This window comes from Coregonus clupeaformis, chromosome 16 (genome assembly GCF_020615455.1).
Source record: "Coregonus clupeaformis isolate EN_2021a chromosome 16, ASM2061545v1, whole genome shotgun sequence".
Classification (NCBI taxonomy): Eukaryota; Metazoa; Chordata; class Actinopteri; order Salmoniformes; family Salmonidae; genus Coregonus; species Coregonus clupeaformis.
Window position 1 is genome coordinate 36,364,866 of NC_059207.1, and position 16,095 is coordinate 36,380,960.

The following is a 16,095-nucleotide window of genomic DNA, read 5'->3' on the forward strand; positions in this document are numbered from 1 at the left end:
GCGGGAACTGGAACACGCTGTAGTACACGTCTATCCAGAGCATCCCAAACATGCTCAATGGGTGACATGTCTGGTGAGTATGCAGGCCATGGAAGAACTGGCACATTTTCAGCTGCCAGGAATTGTGTACAGATCCTTAAGACATGGGGTCGTGCATCATCATGCTGAAACATGAGGTGATGGCGATGTATGAATGGCACGACAATGGGCCTCAGGATCAAATTGCCATCGATAAAATGCAACTGTGTTCTCTGTCCGTAGTTTACGCCTTTCAATACCATAACCCCACTGTCACCATGGGGCACTCTGTTCACAACGTTGACATCAGCAAACCGCTCAACCACTTGACACCATACATGTGGTTTGCGGTTGTGAGGCCGGTTGGACATACTGCCAAATTCTCTAAAGCAGGTTGGAGGCGGTTTATGGTAGAGAAATTAACATGAAATTATCTGGCAACAGATCTGGTGGACATTCCTGCAGTCAGCATGCCAATTGCACGCTCCCTCAAAACATGAGACATCTGTGGCATTGTGTTCATGCTATGTAATTATCATGCTGTTTAATCAGCTTCTTGATATGCCACACTTGTCAGATGGATGGATTAACAGGGATGTTAACATTTTAGAGAAATAAGCTTTTTCTGCGTATGGAAAAGTTCTGTGCTCTTTTATTTCAACTCATGAAACATGGGACCAACACTTTACATGTTGCGTTTACATTTTTGTTCAGTGTAAGTTAGATGTTTTACCACACAGTACCACAACCACTCTCCACTATTCCCCTAAACAACCCCTAGGGACGGTGCTTTCATTCAGATCAGTGTTTCTCAACCTCTGACCGTGGACAGGCACCGGTCCCTGGGATGACACCGATGTATTCTCATCTCAAGTGCTAGTTTGAATGTAAGCGGTTCTACAAGCGGGAAGGACTATAGCCTGCTGGTCCCCTAAAAAAAGTTGAGAAAGCTGGTTTAAGAAAATAGTGCTGAACAAGTAGATAACGTTTTACCTCCCACTTCATTCATAGCGTCAACATGTTAATTCCCAGGATGCTCATTTTAACAGATGCGCTTACAGTATGTTTACTGACATAAACATATACGCTTTTTGAGTGTCCTTATCTTTTTTCCCTGTTTCTGCAGGATCCCTGATGCGACGTAGATGGCTCATGATCCCATTGTTGGTGCAGGGCTGGCTGCTAGCGTCTCCAATCAGTGTTCGTGAGCGAGCCTGTCCTCAAAGCTGTAGATGTGATGGGAAAATAGTATACTGTGAGTCCAATGCCTTCCGGGATGTGCCAAACAATGTGTCTGTGGGATGCCAGGGCCTCTCTCTGCGCTACAACAGTTTAGTGAATCTCAGAGCTAGTCAGTTCTCAGGCCTCAGTCAGCTTGTTTGGCTTTATCTCGACCACAATTACATTAACACAGTGGACAGCCAAGCCTTCCATGGGGTATGGAGGCTCAAGGAGTTGATTCTCAGCTCTAACAAGATCACACAGCTACAAAACAACACTTTCCATACTGTTCCTAACTTACGCAATCTTGACCTCTCTTACAACAAGCTGCAGGCCCTCCAACCCAGTCAATTTCAGGGCTTGCGGAAGTTGCTTAGTCTCCACTTGCGGTCCAATTCCCTGAAAACTGTCCCAATGCGGGTTTTTCAGGATTTGCGCAATTTGGAGTTCCTCGATCTTGGCTACAATCGATTGCGAAGCCTCACTCGAAATGCTTTTGCTGGGCTGCTCAAGTTGATCGAGCTTCATTTGGAACACAACCAATTCTCCAAGATCAACTTCTCTCACTTTCCCCGCCTCACCAAGCTCCGGGCACTCTATTTGCAATGGAACCGAATTAAGTCAATAAACCAGGGTCTTACCTGGACGTGGACGTCTTTGCAAAAGCTGGACCTCTCTGGAAATGAATTGCAAGTAGTGGATGCCAGTACGTACCAATGTCTCCCCAACCTACAGACCCTGAACTTGGACTCCAACAAGCTTAGCAACATGTCCCAGGAGACAGTGGATTCCTGGATCTCCCTCTCCACCATCAGCCTAGCTGGTAATGTGTGGTACTGTAGCCCTAGCATCTGCCCCTTAGTGGCCTGGCTGAGGAACTTCAAGGGGAACAAGGAGACCACTATGATTTGTGCTGGGCCTAAGGAGGCCCAGGGAGAGAAAGTGATAGATGCAGTAGAGACATTTAGTATCTGTAAGGTCACTCCCACCACCCCTTTTGTCTCAACCACAGCCTCCGTCAACATCCCATCTCAGCCTGAGCTCCTGCCCCTTCCCACTTTGTCCAGGGTTGAGGAGGAGTTGACTCGCAGTGCTACGGCCATTCTGTCTCCTTCAGGGGTCTCCCCAACCACCCCAGAGCAGGACTTTGAGTATGTGTCTCTCCATAAGATTATTGCTGGCTGTGTGGCACTTTTCCTGTCAGTGGCTATAATTCTCCTGGTTATTTTTGTGTCCTGGAAGCGCTACCCCAGCAGCATTAAGCAGCTCCAGCAGCGCTCCATGGTCAAAAAGCGGCGAAAAAATGTGCGGGAAACAGAAAGCACCTTAAGCTCGCCTCTGCAAGAGTATTATGTGGACTACAAACCTGCAAACTCTGAAACTATGGATGTGCTGGTTAATGGGACTGGACCCTACACATACACAATCTCAGGCTCCAGAGAATGTGAGGTATGATCCGTCGCCCTCCTAAAATCCTTTCCACTGCGGGGCACCAGAGGTAAATTTCTCCGTGAATTTGGAGATAAAAATATATTTTAAAAGATTCTCCTCTTGCTGTGTTTGTTTGTTGGATAGGAAATATGAGTCAATGCATCGTGACTTGAGTCATAACATGCCAGGCTAGTTCAGATCCATTTGTAAACCCAGGTCATGTTGTAAAGTACAGTATGCCTCTTTCAGTCAAAAAATAAGCATCATGAATTGATTGAATTGATTGAGAGAGAGTGAAGCTCGAGCTTGAGCTTTCTTGTACTCCTGTTTGAATTCATGTCTTACAGTGCCCTGTAGGCAAAATAGAATGATTGCTTCCTTTTTTTAAAGATCAAGTCACTGTGCAGTGAGTCTTTACCTATCATGTGTATATTTGCTACGACAGTATACCTTGCCGATGGCTTTATCTGTGGTAAAATGTCACTATTGTCTTATTTGAACTCTCTCTCTCTCTCTCTCGCTCTCGCTCTCTCTTTCTCTCTCTCTTACTTTCTTGATTGTGATAAATTGATAGAGGCTATACCATTATCACCTCTCGGGTGTAATGGCTGGTATATTATGGTGTAATGGCTGGTAATGGCTGTGGTCCTCTGTAGCTCAGCTGGTAGAGCACGGCGCTTGTAACGCTAAGGTAGTGGGTTCGATCCCCGGGACCACCCATACACAAAAAAAATGTATGCACGCATGACTGTAAGTCGCTTTGGATAAAAGCGTCTGCTAAATGGCATATTATTATTATTTATTATTATTACATGACAATAAAGCTCAGTAAAGGTGTTGAATTATCAAGTACAGGAGATCCTCAGTAGAAAACAGTCTATTTCTATTGAGATAAGTTCGATCTACAGTATTATCTCAAACCTGCCTCTCTCTCTCTCTCTCTCTCTCTCTCTCTCTCTCTCTCTCTCTCTCTCTCTCTCTCTCTCTCTCTCTCTCTCTCTCTCTCTCTCTCTCTCTCTCTCTCACTGTGTAGTGAGCTACACTGAGTGGTTTAGAACTGAGTCATAGAGGAATGTATACTGTAGAGCAGTGTTTCCCAACCAGGGGTACTTGGCCTATCCACAGGGGGTACTTGAGAAGACTCATGAGCCCATAGGCCTACTGGTAAAATGCACATGAGGGGTACTTCAGGGGTACTCCGGGCAAAGCAAAATTCAGTTAGTGGTACAGTAACCGAAAAAGGTTGGAAACCACTGAGGTAGAGGTAGAAGGGAAAGGTAGAGTAGTGAGGAGAAGAAAAGTAGAAAGAAGGTTCATGGACTACAAATGTATTCCCTATACTACATTTACCCTTTAACATATCACCACTATTGTAGCCAACCACCTGTGTTTCCTCTGATGTCTCTCAAAGCCTCATTTTATAAAGATTAAGCGGATTTATGGTCAACAGTTCATTGATTTATTTCCCAGCCAAAATAATGATTGGAAAGAGAAGGGACATTGCGTAATAGCGCCACCAGATTATACTTTTTCTGACATAGGGAGCCCCAGCAAATCTCGTACTGTTAAGCCTTACAAATTGAGCGTAACAATAATGTGAACTGATATTATGGCCCTCTGGCCCCCTGAATTACAAGGCATCTAATCATATTAAGCCAGTCTATTTCGCACATTTTACCTTACAGCTGCAGTATTACAGTATACCGTACTTTGCAATAATACTTATCAAAAGTAAAGCAATGGCATTCATAACTTGACTACTGAAGATGGAAATTCATGCTGCATAGTTGGTCTTCTTTGTACATGACCAATTCTCAGGACCACAACCAGACGCTAAGGGATTGAGAGAGGAAGTCGGAGAGAAAGACTTATTGATTTGCCCATACTTAATTAAGCACTTTTGCGTGTGCCCTCTCTTTCCCTGATGCCATGTATCTGTCTTCCCCTGTAATGCTGCTTGTTGGCTTTTGGCAGAATGGTAGATTATGATTAACAGGGCATGCTTTGCTCAGGGAGATATAGTAGTGCCATTTGAGTCTGCACCTTTCTCTCTGACTCAGTGTTCCCTTTGGTAGCCAAAAAGCACATACACATTGGAGTGGAGAAAGGTTGCTCAAGAAGTGCACCAATATTATAGAAGGTAGTTTCTATTTCCTATAATATTTTAGCACCACTTACCAGTGCTTTCCTCCTTACAGTATGTTTTTCTCCATTTCCTCCTCAAGTATCTCAAATCCCACATAACATACCGAAGGCGAAAGCACAAATGTATTTTAGATGCATGTTCTCAGGAATGTCATCCATTATTAAGTGCACAGGTGCAGAACAGTTTCTAGTCAGGAGGATGTCCTCTGCAGAACATTTCTCAACCACAGTCTGCAGGAGAAAGCTGAGGTGAGAAGGACTGAGGCAGTCTAGCTCTCATATGAGAATGGGGCGATTCCAAACCAGGACAGCCCAAAAATATTTTGGGTATCTCAAATTGTCATGGCAATTCTCACATAGAAACTTAATAGGGAGGAAGGATGTTTGACATGCTTTTTACATTTGTGTCACAACTATTTAAAAACAAATCATGATGAAAGTTAGTCTGACGACTCACATTAAATTATTCCGCTGCTCTGTCGTTCGCTACATACTTTAGTCTGAGACTACCATCATTGAAGTAATTTGTGGTGACAATGGGCATATTGTTATACAAAACAAAGTCATCACTGATTGGATCATCTCTAACCAATCAGAGTATCAAAGCCAATGACAAATGTTCAAACCGCCGCTTTACTCAAGTGTGTTCTGGCTCTGGCCCAACCCATCGGTTTCTGGACCAATCAGACGGCCCCGAATGTGTTCGAGCTCGGTGAAACGTCGGGGAGGTACTCAAGACTCATTGCGGAGAAGAAACTAACATCCATGGGCGTGGCATAGCGTAGCGTTTGGCCGGAGGAAGGAGTTTGGGTAGCCAAGCAAGATGAAAGTGGCCATTTTAGGTCCTTTTTAGACCTATACATGCCTCCTGTAAGACCCTATTGTCCGTGAACCGTACCTGATACAGACAACATCTTGGTGTTGTTATACTCACAAAATGTCACATTCATTTATTCAACATCAAAAATATGTACTGTATATTAATATTTCAAAGTACCCTTGCATCCTGTAAGATCCTATGATCCGTGAACCGCACATGATACAGACAACATCTTGCTGTCATTATACTCCTTATAGTGTGCTTTAAAAATATTATATTAACATCTCAATGTACCCCTTTTGATTTAGTTAATTTTTAGACATATTGTTTGGAACAATATACTCTTCAAACACGTCACATTTCCAGAGAGGGCTCTCTGCTACTTTTGAAGATATGACCCATTTTATACATAGAAATTGACAATATAGGTCATTAACCAATCACAGCCCTCCTTTAGGATTGCACATTCAGTGGAAAGAGTTCCCTTTGAATTCATTTTCCCATTCACTGTGTTGGTGGTGCTCATAAAATGTATCATAACTTCAAAACTAGCAGAGAGCCCACTCTGGAAATGTGATGTACTTGTAGAGCATATTTTTCCAAACAATATGTCTTAAAATGAACTAAATCAAAAGGGGTACATTGAGATGTTAATATAATTTTTTTAAAGCACACTATAAGGAGTATAATGACAGCAAGATATTGTCTGTATCATGTGCGGTTCACGGATCATAGGATCTTACAGGATATTGAGTTGCACCCCCTTTGCCCTCCGAACAGCCTCAATTCATTGGGCATGGACTACAAGGTGTTGAAAGCGTTCCACAGGGATGCTGGCCCATGTTGACTCCAATGCGTCCCACAGTTGTGTCAAGTTGGCTGGATGTCCTTTGGGTGGTGGACCATTCTTGATACACACGGGAAACTGTTGAGTGGGAAAACCCCAGCAGCGTTGCAGTTCTTGACACACTTAAACCGGTGCGCCTGGCACCTACTACCATACCCCGTTCAAAGCCACTTACATTTTTTTGTCTTGCCCATTCGCCCTCTGAATGGCACACATACACAATCCATGTCTCAATTGTCTCAAGGCTTAAAAATCCTTCTTTAACCTGTCTCCTCCCCTTCATCTACACTGATTGAAGTGGATTTAACAAGTGACATCAATAAGGGACTAAAAAGGCCATAAAATGGCCACTTTCATCATGATTGTCAAAAGAAAATGTTGTGATACAAATGTAAAAAGCATGTCAAACATCCTCCCAAATGAAGTATCTATGTGACAATTGTCAGAACAATCTGAGATACCAAAAATATTTGGGGGCTGTCCTGGCTTGGAATCGTCCAATGTGGTATATGAGAGCATTAATGGAAGACTTAATCTGGTTTCTGCTGGCAGAATAACTAATAGCCTTGCAGATGAAAAGAGCAGAGGTTTTCCTCATCTCTGTTATCCCTTGTCTTCTCCTCCTCAATGGGCAGCCAGAGCAGTTGGAAATGTAATAGGATTTTTGTAGTTCTCTTTTATGCCAAACTGTCCTCTGAATATGAGACAATTAACATTTTAATTACAGTTTTGGGCACATTCCATTTTCAGGTGGAAACATTTCAAGCCCCAATAGCCCTATTTTCTTGTCTCTACATTCTCCTTTTGCCCTCCGTCTTGCTTTGTAATGTAAAAGCTGTTAGTTTGTGTTTTCAAGCTGTGATCTCATGTTACAACCTGGTCTCAGAGCATTTCGTATTATTCTGTATGTAAATCCGAGGAAACACTATTTAGTATGATATGATACGTTTCGTATGGTATGTATTCATTTGTGGATGTGCATCATCCTTTTCGTATGACATGTTACTAATTAGCAAAATGTACACTATGTTACGAATTTGCAAAATGTACAATATGTTATGAATTTGAATTGCTGGCTAACATTAGCTAGGCTAGGAGTTATGGTTAAGGTTAGGGTTAAGGCTAGGAGTTAGGTTAAAGGGTTAAGGTTAGGGTTAGGGTTAGGGGAAGGGTTAGCTAAAAGGGTTAAGGTTAGGTTTAGGGGGAGGGTTAGCTAACATGCTAAGTAGTTTGCAAAGTAGCTGAAAAGTATTAAGTACTTGAAAAGTTGCTAATTAGCTAAAATGCTAAAGTTGTCCATGATGAGGTTCGAACACACAACCTTTGGGTTGCTAGACGTTCATGTTCTACGGCTACCTATCCACCCCAACCAACCAACCAACCAACCAACCACCCTCCTTTCATTTTTGCTTTAAGTAACCTTCTTTGTATGTAACCATATCAAACGTAACATATCATGCTAATTTGGGTGTCTCGGATTTACCTTTACTATGTTACTTCTAGTCTATGAGATCAGGCTGCATGTCGAGGGTTAGTGAGTCATTCAGTACAGACGGAGATGTAATGATAGAGAAAAGCCCATAATCCTGCCTTTCTCTTTGGCTCCCCTGGTCTGTTTCTGTCTCAAGTATAACTCCCTTTCTTTGAAATCAAGGAAAGAGTTTCTGTATAGGTTGATTTGATTGATAGAAATTGGATTAGAGTATGAGTATGGCTGAATCAGACATAGAGTAATCTCCTTGGTAAAACAGGTGGACAGCAACCTCCCAATATTCCTCAACAGTACTCAATGACAAGTTCATGATACCATTATTCAGATTAATCTTTTAAGCTTGAATCGGAATGGAGATGCCATGACCCAGTCCTTTATACTGATCCATTTTCCCTCCATTTTCTGAAAGGAAATATATTTGACTGATAATTAGGCACCCATTGTTTACAGGTACCCATGGTTGTATACCATTCTTACCTAATTTATCATCTCTGCTACAGCTGCTTGTAGCCTATAGTATATCAATAGATATAACTTTTGGCAATATAAAACATGATATTTCCAACTCTTTTTGTAAGGAAGAATCAGAATCAGATCCATTATGATTTAGTTTGATAAGGTTTTGTACATATCGGTGTTGCTGACATCTTCACCTTTAAAAAAAAACTCAAGTACCTCATGTGATGTTATTGCTGTTCTGCGCTGCATCCATGTCGTTGTCATGTGCTCCATTTCGTTTTGTTGTTAAATTACATTTTGTGTGACACAGAGAGAGTGAGTGGATGGAAGTGGATTGGGAGGAAAGGGAGAGAGATCATTGTTCTGTAAAACATTGTCATCACAGATAAATCAGTTGGTGAGATTATCCTTTGACCAGAGAACAGAAGCATTTCATCAATTGGAGATCAGGACTTTGTATCAATCTCCCTCCCCATGCATGTTTGACATTATTGAATCCTCCCTGTTTCTGTCAATTCTTCTGGATCTCAGTCAATCTCTTTCTGTAGTGATTGAAGTCCAACAGCCAGACAGTATGCTGGAGGGCATGCTTAGTAAGAGAATGGTAGACTATCCAGTGTTTACATGAGTGACAGAAGAAGTTAAGTTGTTAAAATAAATTAATTTGCACCCAAATAAACAGGCATTATGAAATACAGTGTGACCATCTGTGCACTAACGATCAAGAATGAGATGAGCAAGACCCAAACTGGTTTGTGTGTGTGTGTGTGTGTGTGTGTGTGTGCATGCTTAGAGAATTAACTACAGTTGACACATTGTATTTATGGTTGTGTATTGAATCAAGGCTCTGCCTATGGAAAAGTCTTTATTGTGTCATCTTGACATTGAGTCTGGTTTCATTCACAGTTGAAGGCTAATCCTTGAACATAGTTATATGTTGAGTAGGTGTTGTTTTGATATTCTTAGAAACTATTTGATTGAAATGTATTGTAGCAAATTGGCAGAGTGTGCCAACCCAGAGATGTAATGGAGCCCTGTGAGAGCCCAGGCTAAAAGGTTAGTTGGTCGTTCTCCAGTGTCAAGGTTATCTAGACATGCCAAATTAGCAGTGTCCGAGTGAGATGAGGATGGGTAATGGCTCATGAGACAGGGGGTAGCCTTGAAGCTTATACAGAATTGAGAAACAATATGCCACTCAAAAAGCTGTCAGATACCATGAGGCTGATTGATGGAGGGACTTTTGACTTTTTGGGTATGCCGCCCTCGTAGGTTCAATTGATTTCATCACACTCACACTTCTCATGGCAACCTCGTTCTCAACTCTTTTGATCAAAACAAACTGTAGTTGGAGACGTCAGGTTGACTATAGGTGAATTAAAGCACCTCAAAGTCACGTTGATAAAACCCAATGTCTCACAGACTAGTTGTAGGCCTGTTGTTTTATTACAGAATTATGAGTCAGCTGAATACACATCAGCTAGCACCCATTATACACCCATTACAGAAATCTGAGGGTCTAAATCTGAAGCCTGCAGGACATAGTATGGAGGAAATATGGGGAGGTAAATATTGGTGAGGTAGTGTCAAGATTTAAGGGCATTGACAACCTGCCTGGTTTCGACTGTAATTCAGAAACTGTAATTTAGACCAACTGAGTTATAGCTCTCTCTCTCTCTCTCTCTCTCTCTCTCTCTCTCTCTCTCTCTCTCTCTCTCCCTCTCTCTCTGTCTCTCTCTCTCTCACCTTCCTTCCTCCCTCTCTCTATCTCTCTCCCTCTCACCTCCCTATCTCTGCCTCTCATTAATCATTTGCTGGTGACACAGACATTGCTCTGTGGCCCAGTCCCTCTGAAGGTCATGCCTTGTGAATCAGCAGACAGGACCCAGAGTGCAGCTCTACAAACAGGGGCCTGTAGCTGGCTCTGGAGAGATACTGAGTTCATGTCTTACACCGTGGCTAAAAAAATATTGTGTCAGACAAGCAGAGCGATTTGAAACAGGATGAAATCTGAGAAAACACTATGCTTTTTGACATTGGATTGTGTTTGAGGGAACCTGACATAGAAGGGTAAGATAGGAGTCCTGATGGTAATTTTTTTTTAAAAAAAATGTACGCACTTCAAATGCACTTGCACTGATATTTGATGCTTGGACCCCAATGCCACTGTTGCCTCTCAAACAAGACTGCAATGAATCAGCATCTGAATACAAACCTGCAATGTGTTTTTTAGGACTCTTTTAGTTGTTTTGGCCAATTTAATTCACTTGAATTTACTTGTATTGCATTGGCTTAGTTATTTTGACAACATGAATGCTCGTACAGCATTTGTAAATCTGTCCTCAACGGAGGTCTGATGCAGTTTTTAGTGAGGAAAAACCACCCTCTCTTCTTCCCTCTACCCTCTCTTCCCTCCACTTTCTTCTCTCCTCTCTTTCTTTCCTCTCCCCTCTTTCCTCCCCCTTCTCCTCTCTCCCCCTAAGCTCAGCCAGCCTTCATGGGAGTGCATACAATAAACAGCTCAGAAGGCTTAGTGGTCAGGGTACCTACTAACCATCTCATTGCCCCCCAAAATTGTATTTGTGCCCTTATTTACACCAAGGTCCTCTCAACACGGCCACAATGAGGAAAAAGGCCACCAGGCTGGCAGAAATGTTCAGTCGGCTAGAGGTTCAGTTACTTCAGTTGTCATGGCGCAATAAATTACCAATGAAGTGGCTGGCACCGGCTACTGCTTGGGGGATGCTGCTTCAGAATACTAATGTAATTTCGGTCTGAATCTGGACGAAGAGGGGGGGAAGCCTCAGGTTTGGCATTAACTGAAAAACAGGCTTTATATTTTGCTTTGAAAGGAATTTTCGCTTGATATGGTGAAATGGATTCAATTGTAGCAATCTCTTCAATAAAGCCATTGTGGCCATTGCTACAGCATGGACACAATGGTAACAACCAATAAGGATGTCATGGAGAGGCATTCCTAACCTTTTTGAAAGGACAGTATAATGGGGGGATATTTATTTGTCTATATAGGCTAGGATAATGACGTTAAAACTACACTTGCCTTTTGTGACGGGGGCTTCAGTGTGTGTGGGTGTGATAGATGAGTGGTCCATCTGAGGAGATTAATGGTTAAACCCTAATCTGCTTGTGTTATTTATTTCTGAAGAGAGCCCTGTTGGATAATCAAACTGTGGCAAAATGGATCCATTAAGCCTTGTAATCAATTACATTTAGTGCCCCCAATCCTGCATGGCTGAAAGAACAGATGTAGGCTAGTATTTCAACCAAACGCCAGTCAGCATCCTGAGCCTCACCAGTACTGCCACACCAGAATACACAGCTCCTGAATCAGCACCTTCAAAGGGATCTTTATGAAGATGATTGCCAGGTGCTAACTATAGGCCCTATCTGTTCCCTCCACTTCTCTATAACTCTCCTCGCCATAAAGCCATAAAGCCCTCCCTTTGTCATCTGATTTGTTGGTGACTGTGACGTCCTCTCCATCCCTTCTTTTTTTTTGTGTGACCAACTTTTATTTTTATTTTTTTGTAAGGGGTTCAGATCACAGACAGGCAATAATATTCAAATAGTACATGTATAAAGAAACAAAAAACACTTGAACAAAATATAAAATAAGCATTATTTATCCTGTCTGTCCCATCTCCCCTCTCCCTCCCCCCTTCTCAGTAGGTGTGACGCAGTCCTATTCCCCCTTCCCTCCCTCCCTCCCTCCCTCCCACCCTCCCTCCCGCCCTCTCTCCCCCCACGGGCTCATGTTGTGGACATATCTATGCATGAAACAAAACATCATGGGTAACTCATCTTATGTTTGTATAATTATTTGTGGGACCAAGGCACACATGAATAGAATCAGCCTGCAGACATCGATATTCGATACAGATATTCAAAATACAATTGATAAATTCAAACATGATTACATTACATTAACTCATAATAAGCTTTAAACCTTTTCGAATGCTCTACTGAATATATCTAATGTTGTTTCCTTGGCGTTGTTCAAAAGAGCTATGAAGAGCTCTAGTGAAAGAACGTCAAGGAAGTTTTGTAGCCATTGAGTTATGCTGAGCTTATGTGGAGGTTTTCCAACTGGTCACTAACATTATTTTTGCCGCAGTCAGTCCAGACAACCATACTCGTTTCTGGGGTACTATGAGAGTCAGTGAAGAGTCATCCTTCAACAATAATATATTGGGGAGATAGGGAATGGCAGCACCAACTATGCTCGAAACAGACCTGGCAACCTGTGACCAAAAGGTCTTCACACCGGGGCAGTCCCACATCATGTGCATGTAGGTTCCAATATTTATTTGAGAACACAACAGACAATTTGGAATAGGAGCAAGTTTAAATTGGCAGCATTTCCGCGGAGTCAAATAACATCTGTGAATTAATTTGTAGTGTATTAGTTGATTATTCAAATTTCGGGAGGACATTGGGATATTGTTTCTGATTCTTTTCCAATCTGTATTTTGTTTGTAGTCTTTAAGATCTCTATTCCATACCGTAACTATTCCCATTGGTTTACGGAGAGCTTCTAGTAGTTTTTTATATAGATTGGATACAAAACCTCCACTTCTGTTTTGTCTGGCTAAAAACTCAGTGAGTGGATGGAATGGGAGTGGTTTACTCCACACATAGTGCAAAAAATACAAAAGACGAACCAGGTAAATTATACATATTTTTTAGGTCATGAAAGGATAATAAACCTGCATCATTCATTATTTCCCAAAGGTCTGTATTGAGTGGGTGATGACTGGTCCAAACTGAGTACGGCAAAATTTAGGAGATAAGGCAGAGAATAGTACATCTTTCAATGTAAATGGTGACACTATATTTTCCTCTATTTCCAACCAAGGAAGACATTTATCTTGATCAAACCATTTCTTAAGGGGGCAGAGCACTAGAGACAAAGCATAGAACTTGAAGTTGGGTACACCTAGACCCCCAAAACCTTTGGGTTGCTGGAGTGTAGTCATTTTAATTCTGGGACATTTCCCTTTCTATATAAAATTCAAGAATCAACTTTGAATCTTTTCCCAGTTACTAATGGCATGGACAAAGGAAGCATGCTAACAAATAAATTGAGTCTAGGCAAGAGACATTCATTTTGACTATCGAAATTCGACCTGATGAAGTTAATGTTAGATTGAACCATCTGTCGAGATCTGCTGTAATTGCAGTTGTGACTTTTTTGTAGTTCTTCGAAACAATTTTATCTAGAGACGGAAAAATGTAAATGCCCAGGTATTTAAAATGGGTCACAATTGGCATCTTCGATTGTCAAGGCGTGCTGAAGGTGGGTGTGGTGTATGAATCATGCGCAGGACGCAGAGGCTCAGTCCAAAGGCTTTAGTGCAATATATATCAAAGACGGAAGCACAATAAGCCCGAAGGCGAATACACGGCGCACACAGGCGACAAAACAAACGGCGCACAAACATGTGCAACATAACCTCTCCAAAACACTGGAGGGAAAAAGTAGCTCCAAACACGAAACAGAAGCGCAATCACACACAACGACGAGCACACACAACGAGAACTAAATAGGACACTAACGAGGACTAACAAGACACAGGTGTACAACATCCAGACAAAACCAAACGAACATGAAACATAGATCGGTGGCAGCTAGTACTCCCGGGGACGACGACCGCCGAAGCCTGCCCGAACCAGGAGGAGGAGCAGCCTCGGCCGAAACCGTGACAGTACCCCCTCCTTGACGCGCGGCTCCAGCCGTGCGCCGACCCCGGCCTCGGGGACGACCAGGAGGACGCGGAGCAGGGCGCGCGGGATGGTCCCGGTGGAACTCCGACAGGAGAGATGGGTCTAGGATGTCCCTCCGCGGCACCCAGCACCGCTCCTTCGGGCCGTACCCCTCCCACTCCACGAGATACTGGAGACCCCCCATCCGGCGTCTAGAGTCCAAGATGGACCGAACGGTGTACGCCGGAGCCCCCTCGATGTCCAGTGGGGGCGGAGGAGTCTCCCCTATCTCATTGTCCTGGAGTGGACCAGCTACCACCGGCCTGAGAAGAGACACATGGAACGAGGGGTTAATATTCTTATACTCAACAGGTAGATGTAACCTATAACACACCTCGTTCAATCTTCTCAGGACTTTAAAGGGCCCCACAAACCGCTGACCCAGCTTCCGGCAGGGCAGGCGGAGGGGTAGGTTCCTAGTAGAGAGCCAGACTCGATCTCCGGGTGCGTACACCGGCCCCTCACTGCGGTGGAGATCGGCGCTCGCCTTGTGACGAAGGACGGCCCGCTGCAGGTGGACGTGGGCAGCGTTCCACGTCTCTTCCGAGCGCCTCATCCAATCATCCACCGCAGGGGCCTCGATCTGGCTCTGCTGCCAAGGTGCCAGAACCGGCTGGTAACCCAACACACATTGGAAGGGGGTTAGGTTAGTAGAGGAGTGGCGGAGAGAGTTCTGGGCCATCTCGGCCCAGGGAATGTACCGTGCCCACTCCTCCGGCCGGTCCTGGCAATACGACCTCAGAAACCTACCCACATCCTGGTTGACACGTTCTACCTGCCCGTTACTCTCCGGGTGGTACCCTGAGGTAAGGCTAACAGAGACCCCCAAACGCTCCATGAACGCTCTCCAAACACGAGAGGTAAACTGGGGGCCTCGATCAGACACTATATCCTCGGGTACCCCGTAATGCCGGAAGACGTGGGTAAATAGGGCCTCAGCGGTCTGTAGGGCAGTAGGAAGACCCGACATAGGGAAAAGACGACAGGCCTTAGAGAACCGATCCACAACGACCAGGATGGTGGTATTCCCCTGAGAGAGGGGAAGGTCTGTCACAAAATCCACCGAGAGGTGGGACCATGGTCGTTGTGGAACGGGCAGGGGTTGTAACTTACCCCTGGGCAGATGTCGGGGCGCCTTACACTGGGCACACACCGAGCAGGAGGAGACATAAACCCTCACATCCCTAGCCAAAGTGGGCCACCAGTATTTAGTGCTAAGGCAATGCACCGTCCGGCCGATACCCGGATGTCCAGAGGAGGGTGACGGTGAGCCCAGTAAATGAGTCGATCCCGAATCTCGAGCGGAACGTACTTCCGACCCTCAGGACACTGTGGAGGGCTGGGGTCGGTACGCAACGCTCGCTCGATTTCGGCATCGACCTCCCACACCACCGGTGCCACAAGGCAAGACTCCGGTAGTATGGGAGTGGGCTCAACGGACCTCTCCTCCGTGTCATACCGCCGGGACAGCGCATCCGCCTTCCCATTCTGGGACCCAGGGATGTACGTGATTTTAAATACGAACCTGGTGAGAAACATACTCCATCGAGCCTGGCGAGGGTTCAGTCTCCTCGCTGCCCGGATGTACTCCAGGTTCCGATGGTCAGTCAAAATGAGGAAAGGGTGTTGAGCCCCCTCAAGCCAATGCCTCCACACCTTAAGGGCTTGAACTACAGCTAACAGCTCCCTGTCCCCAACGTCATAGTTACGCTCCCGCCGGGCTGAGCTTCTTTGAGTAAAAAGCACAGGGGCGGAGTTTAGGTGGCGTGCCGGACCGTTGAGAGAGAACGGCCCCTATACCAGCCTCAGACCGCGTCTACCTCGACCTGAAAGGGTAATGCGGGATCCGGATGCGCCAGCACCGGAGCCGACGTAAACAGG

At 44.3% G+C, this 16,095-nt stretch overlaps 1 protein-coding gene across 1 annotated transcript in view; it reads left to right on the forward strand.

Annotated features, from left to right (window-relative positions):
- The window catches only part of LOC121584805 (leucine-rich repeat transmembrane neuronal protein 4-like), a 72,034-nt gene that overhangs the window by 17,856 nt on the left and 38,083 nt on the right, over positions 1-16,095 (forward strand). The window contains exon 2 of the mRNA XM_041900938.2: positions 1,145-2,737. Within this exon, the coding sequence (XP_041756872.1) occupies positions 1,145-2,694 (1,550 nt within the window). The 3' untranslated portion in view covers positions 2,695-2,737. The remainder of the gene's footprint in view (positions 1-1,144; positions 2,738-16,095) is intronic.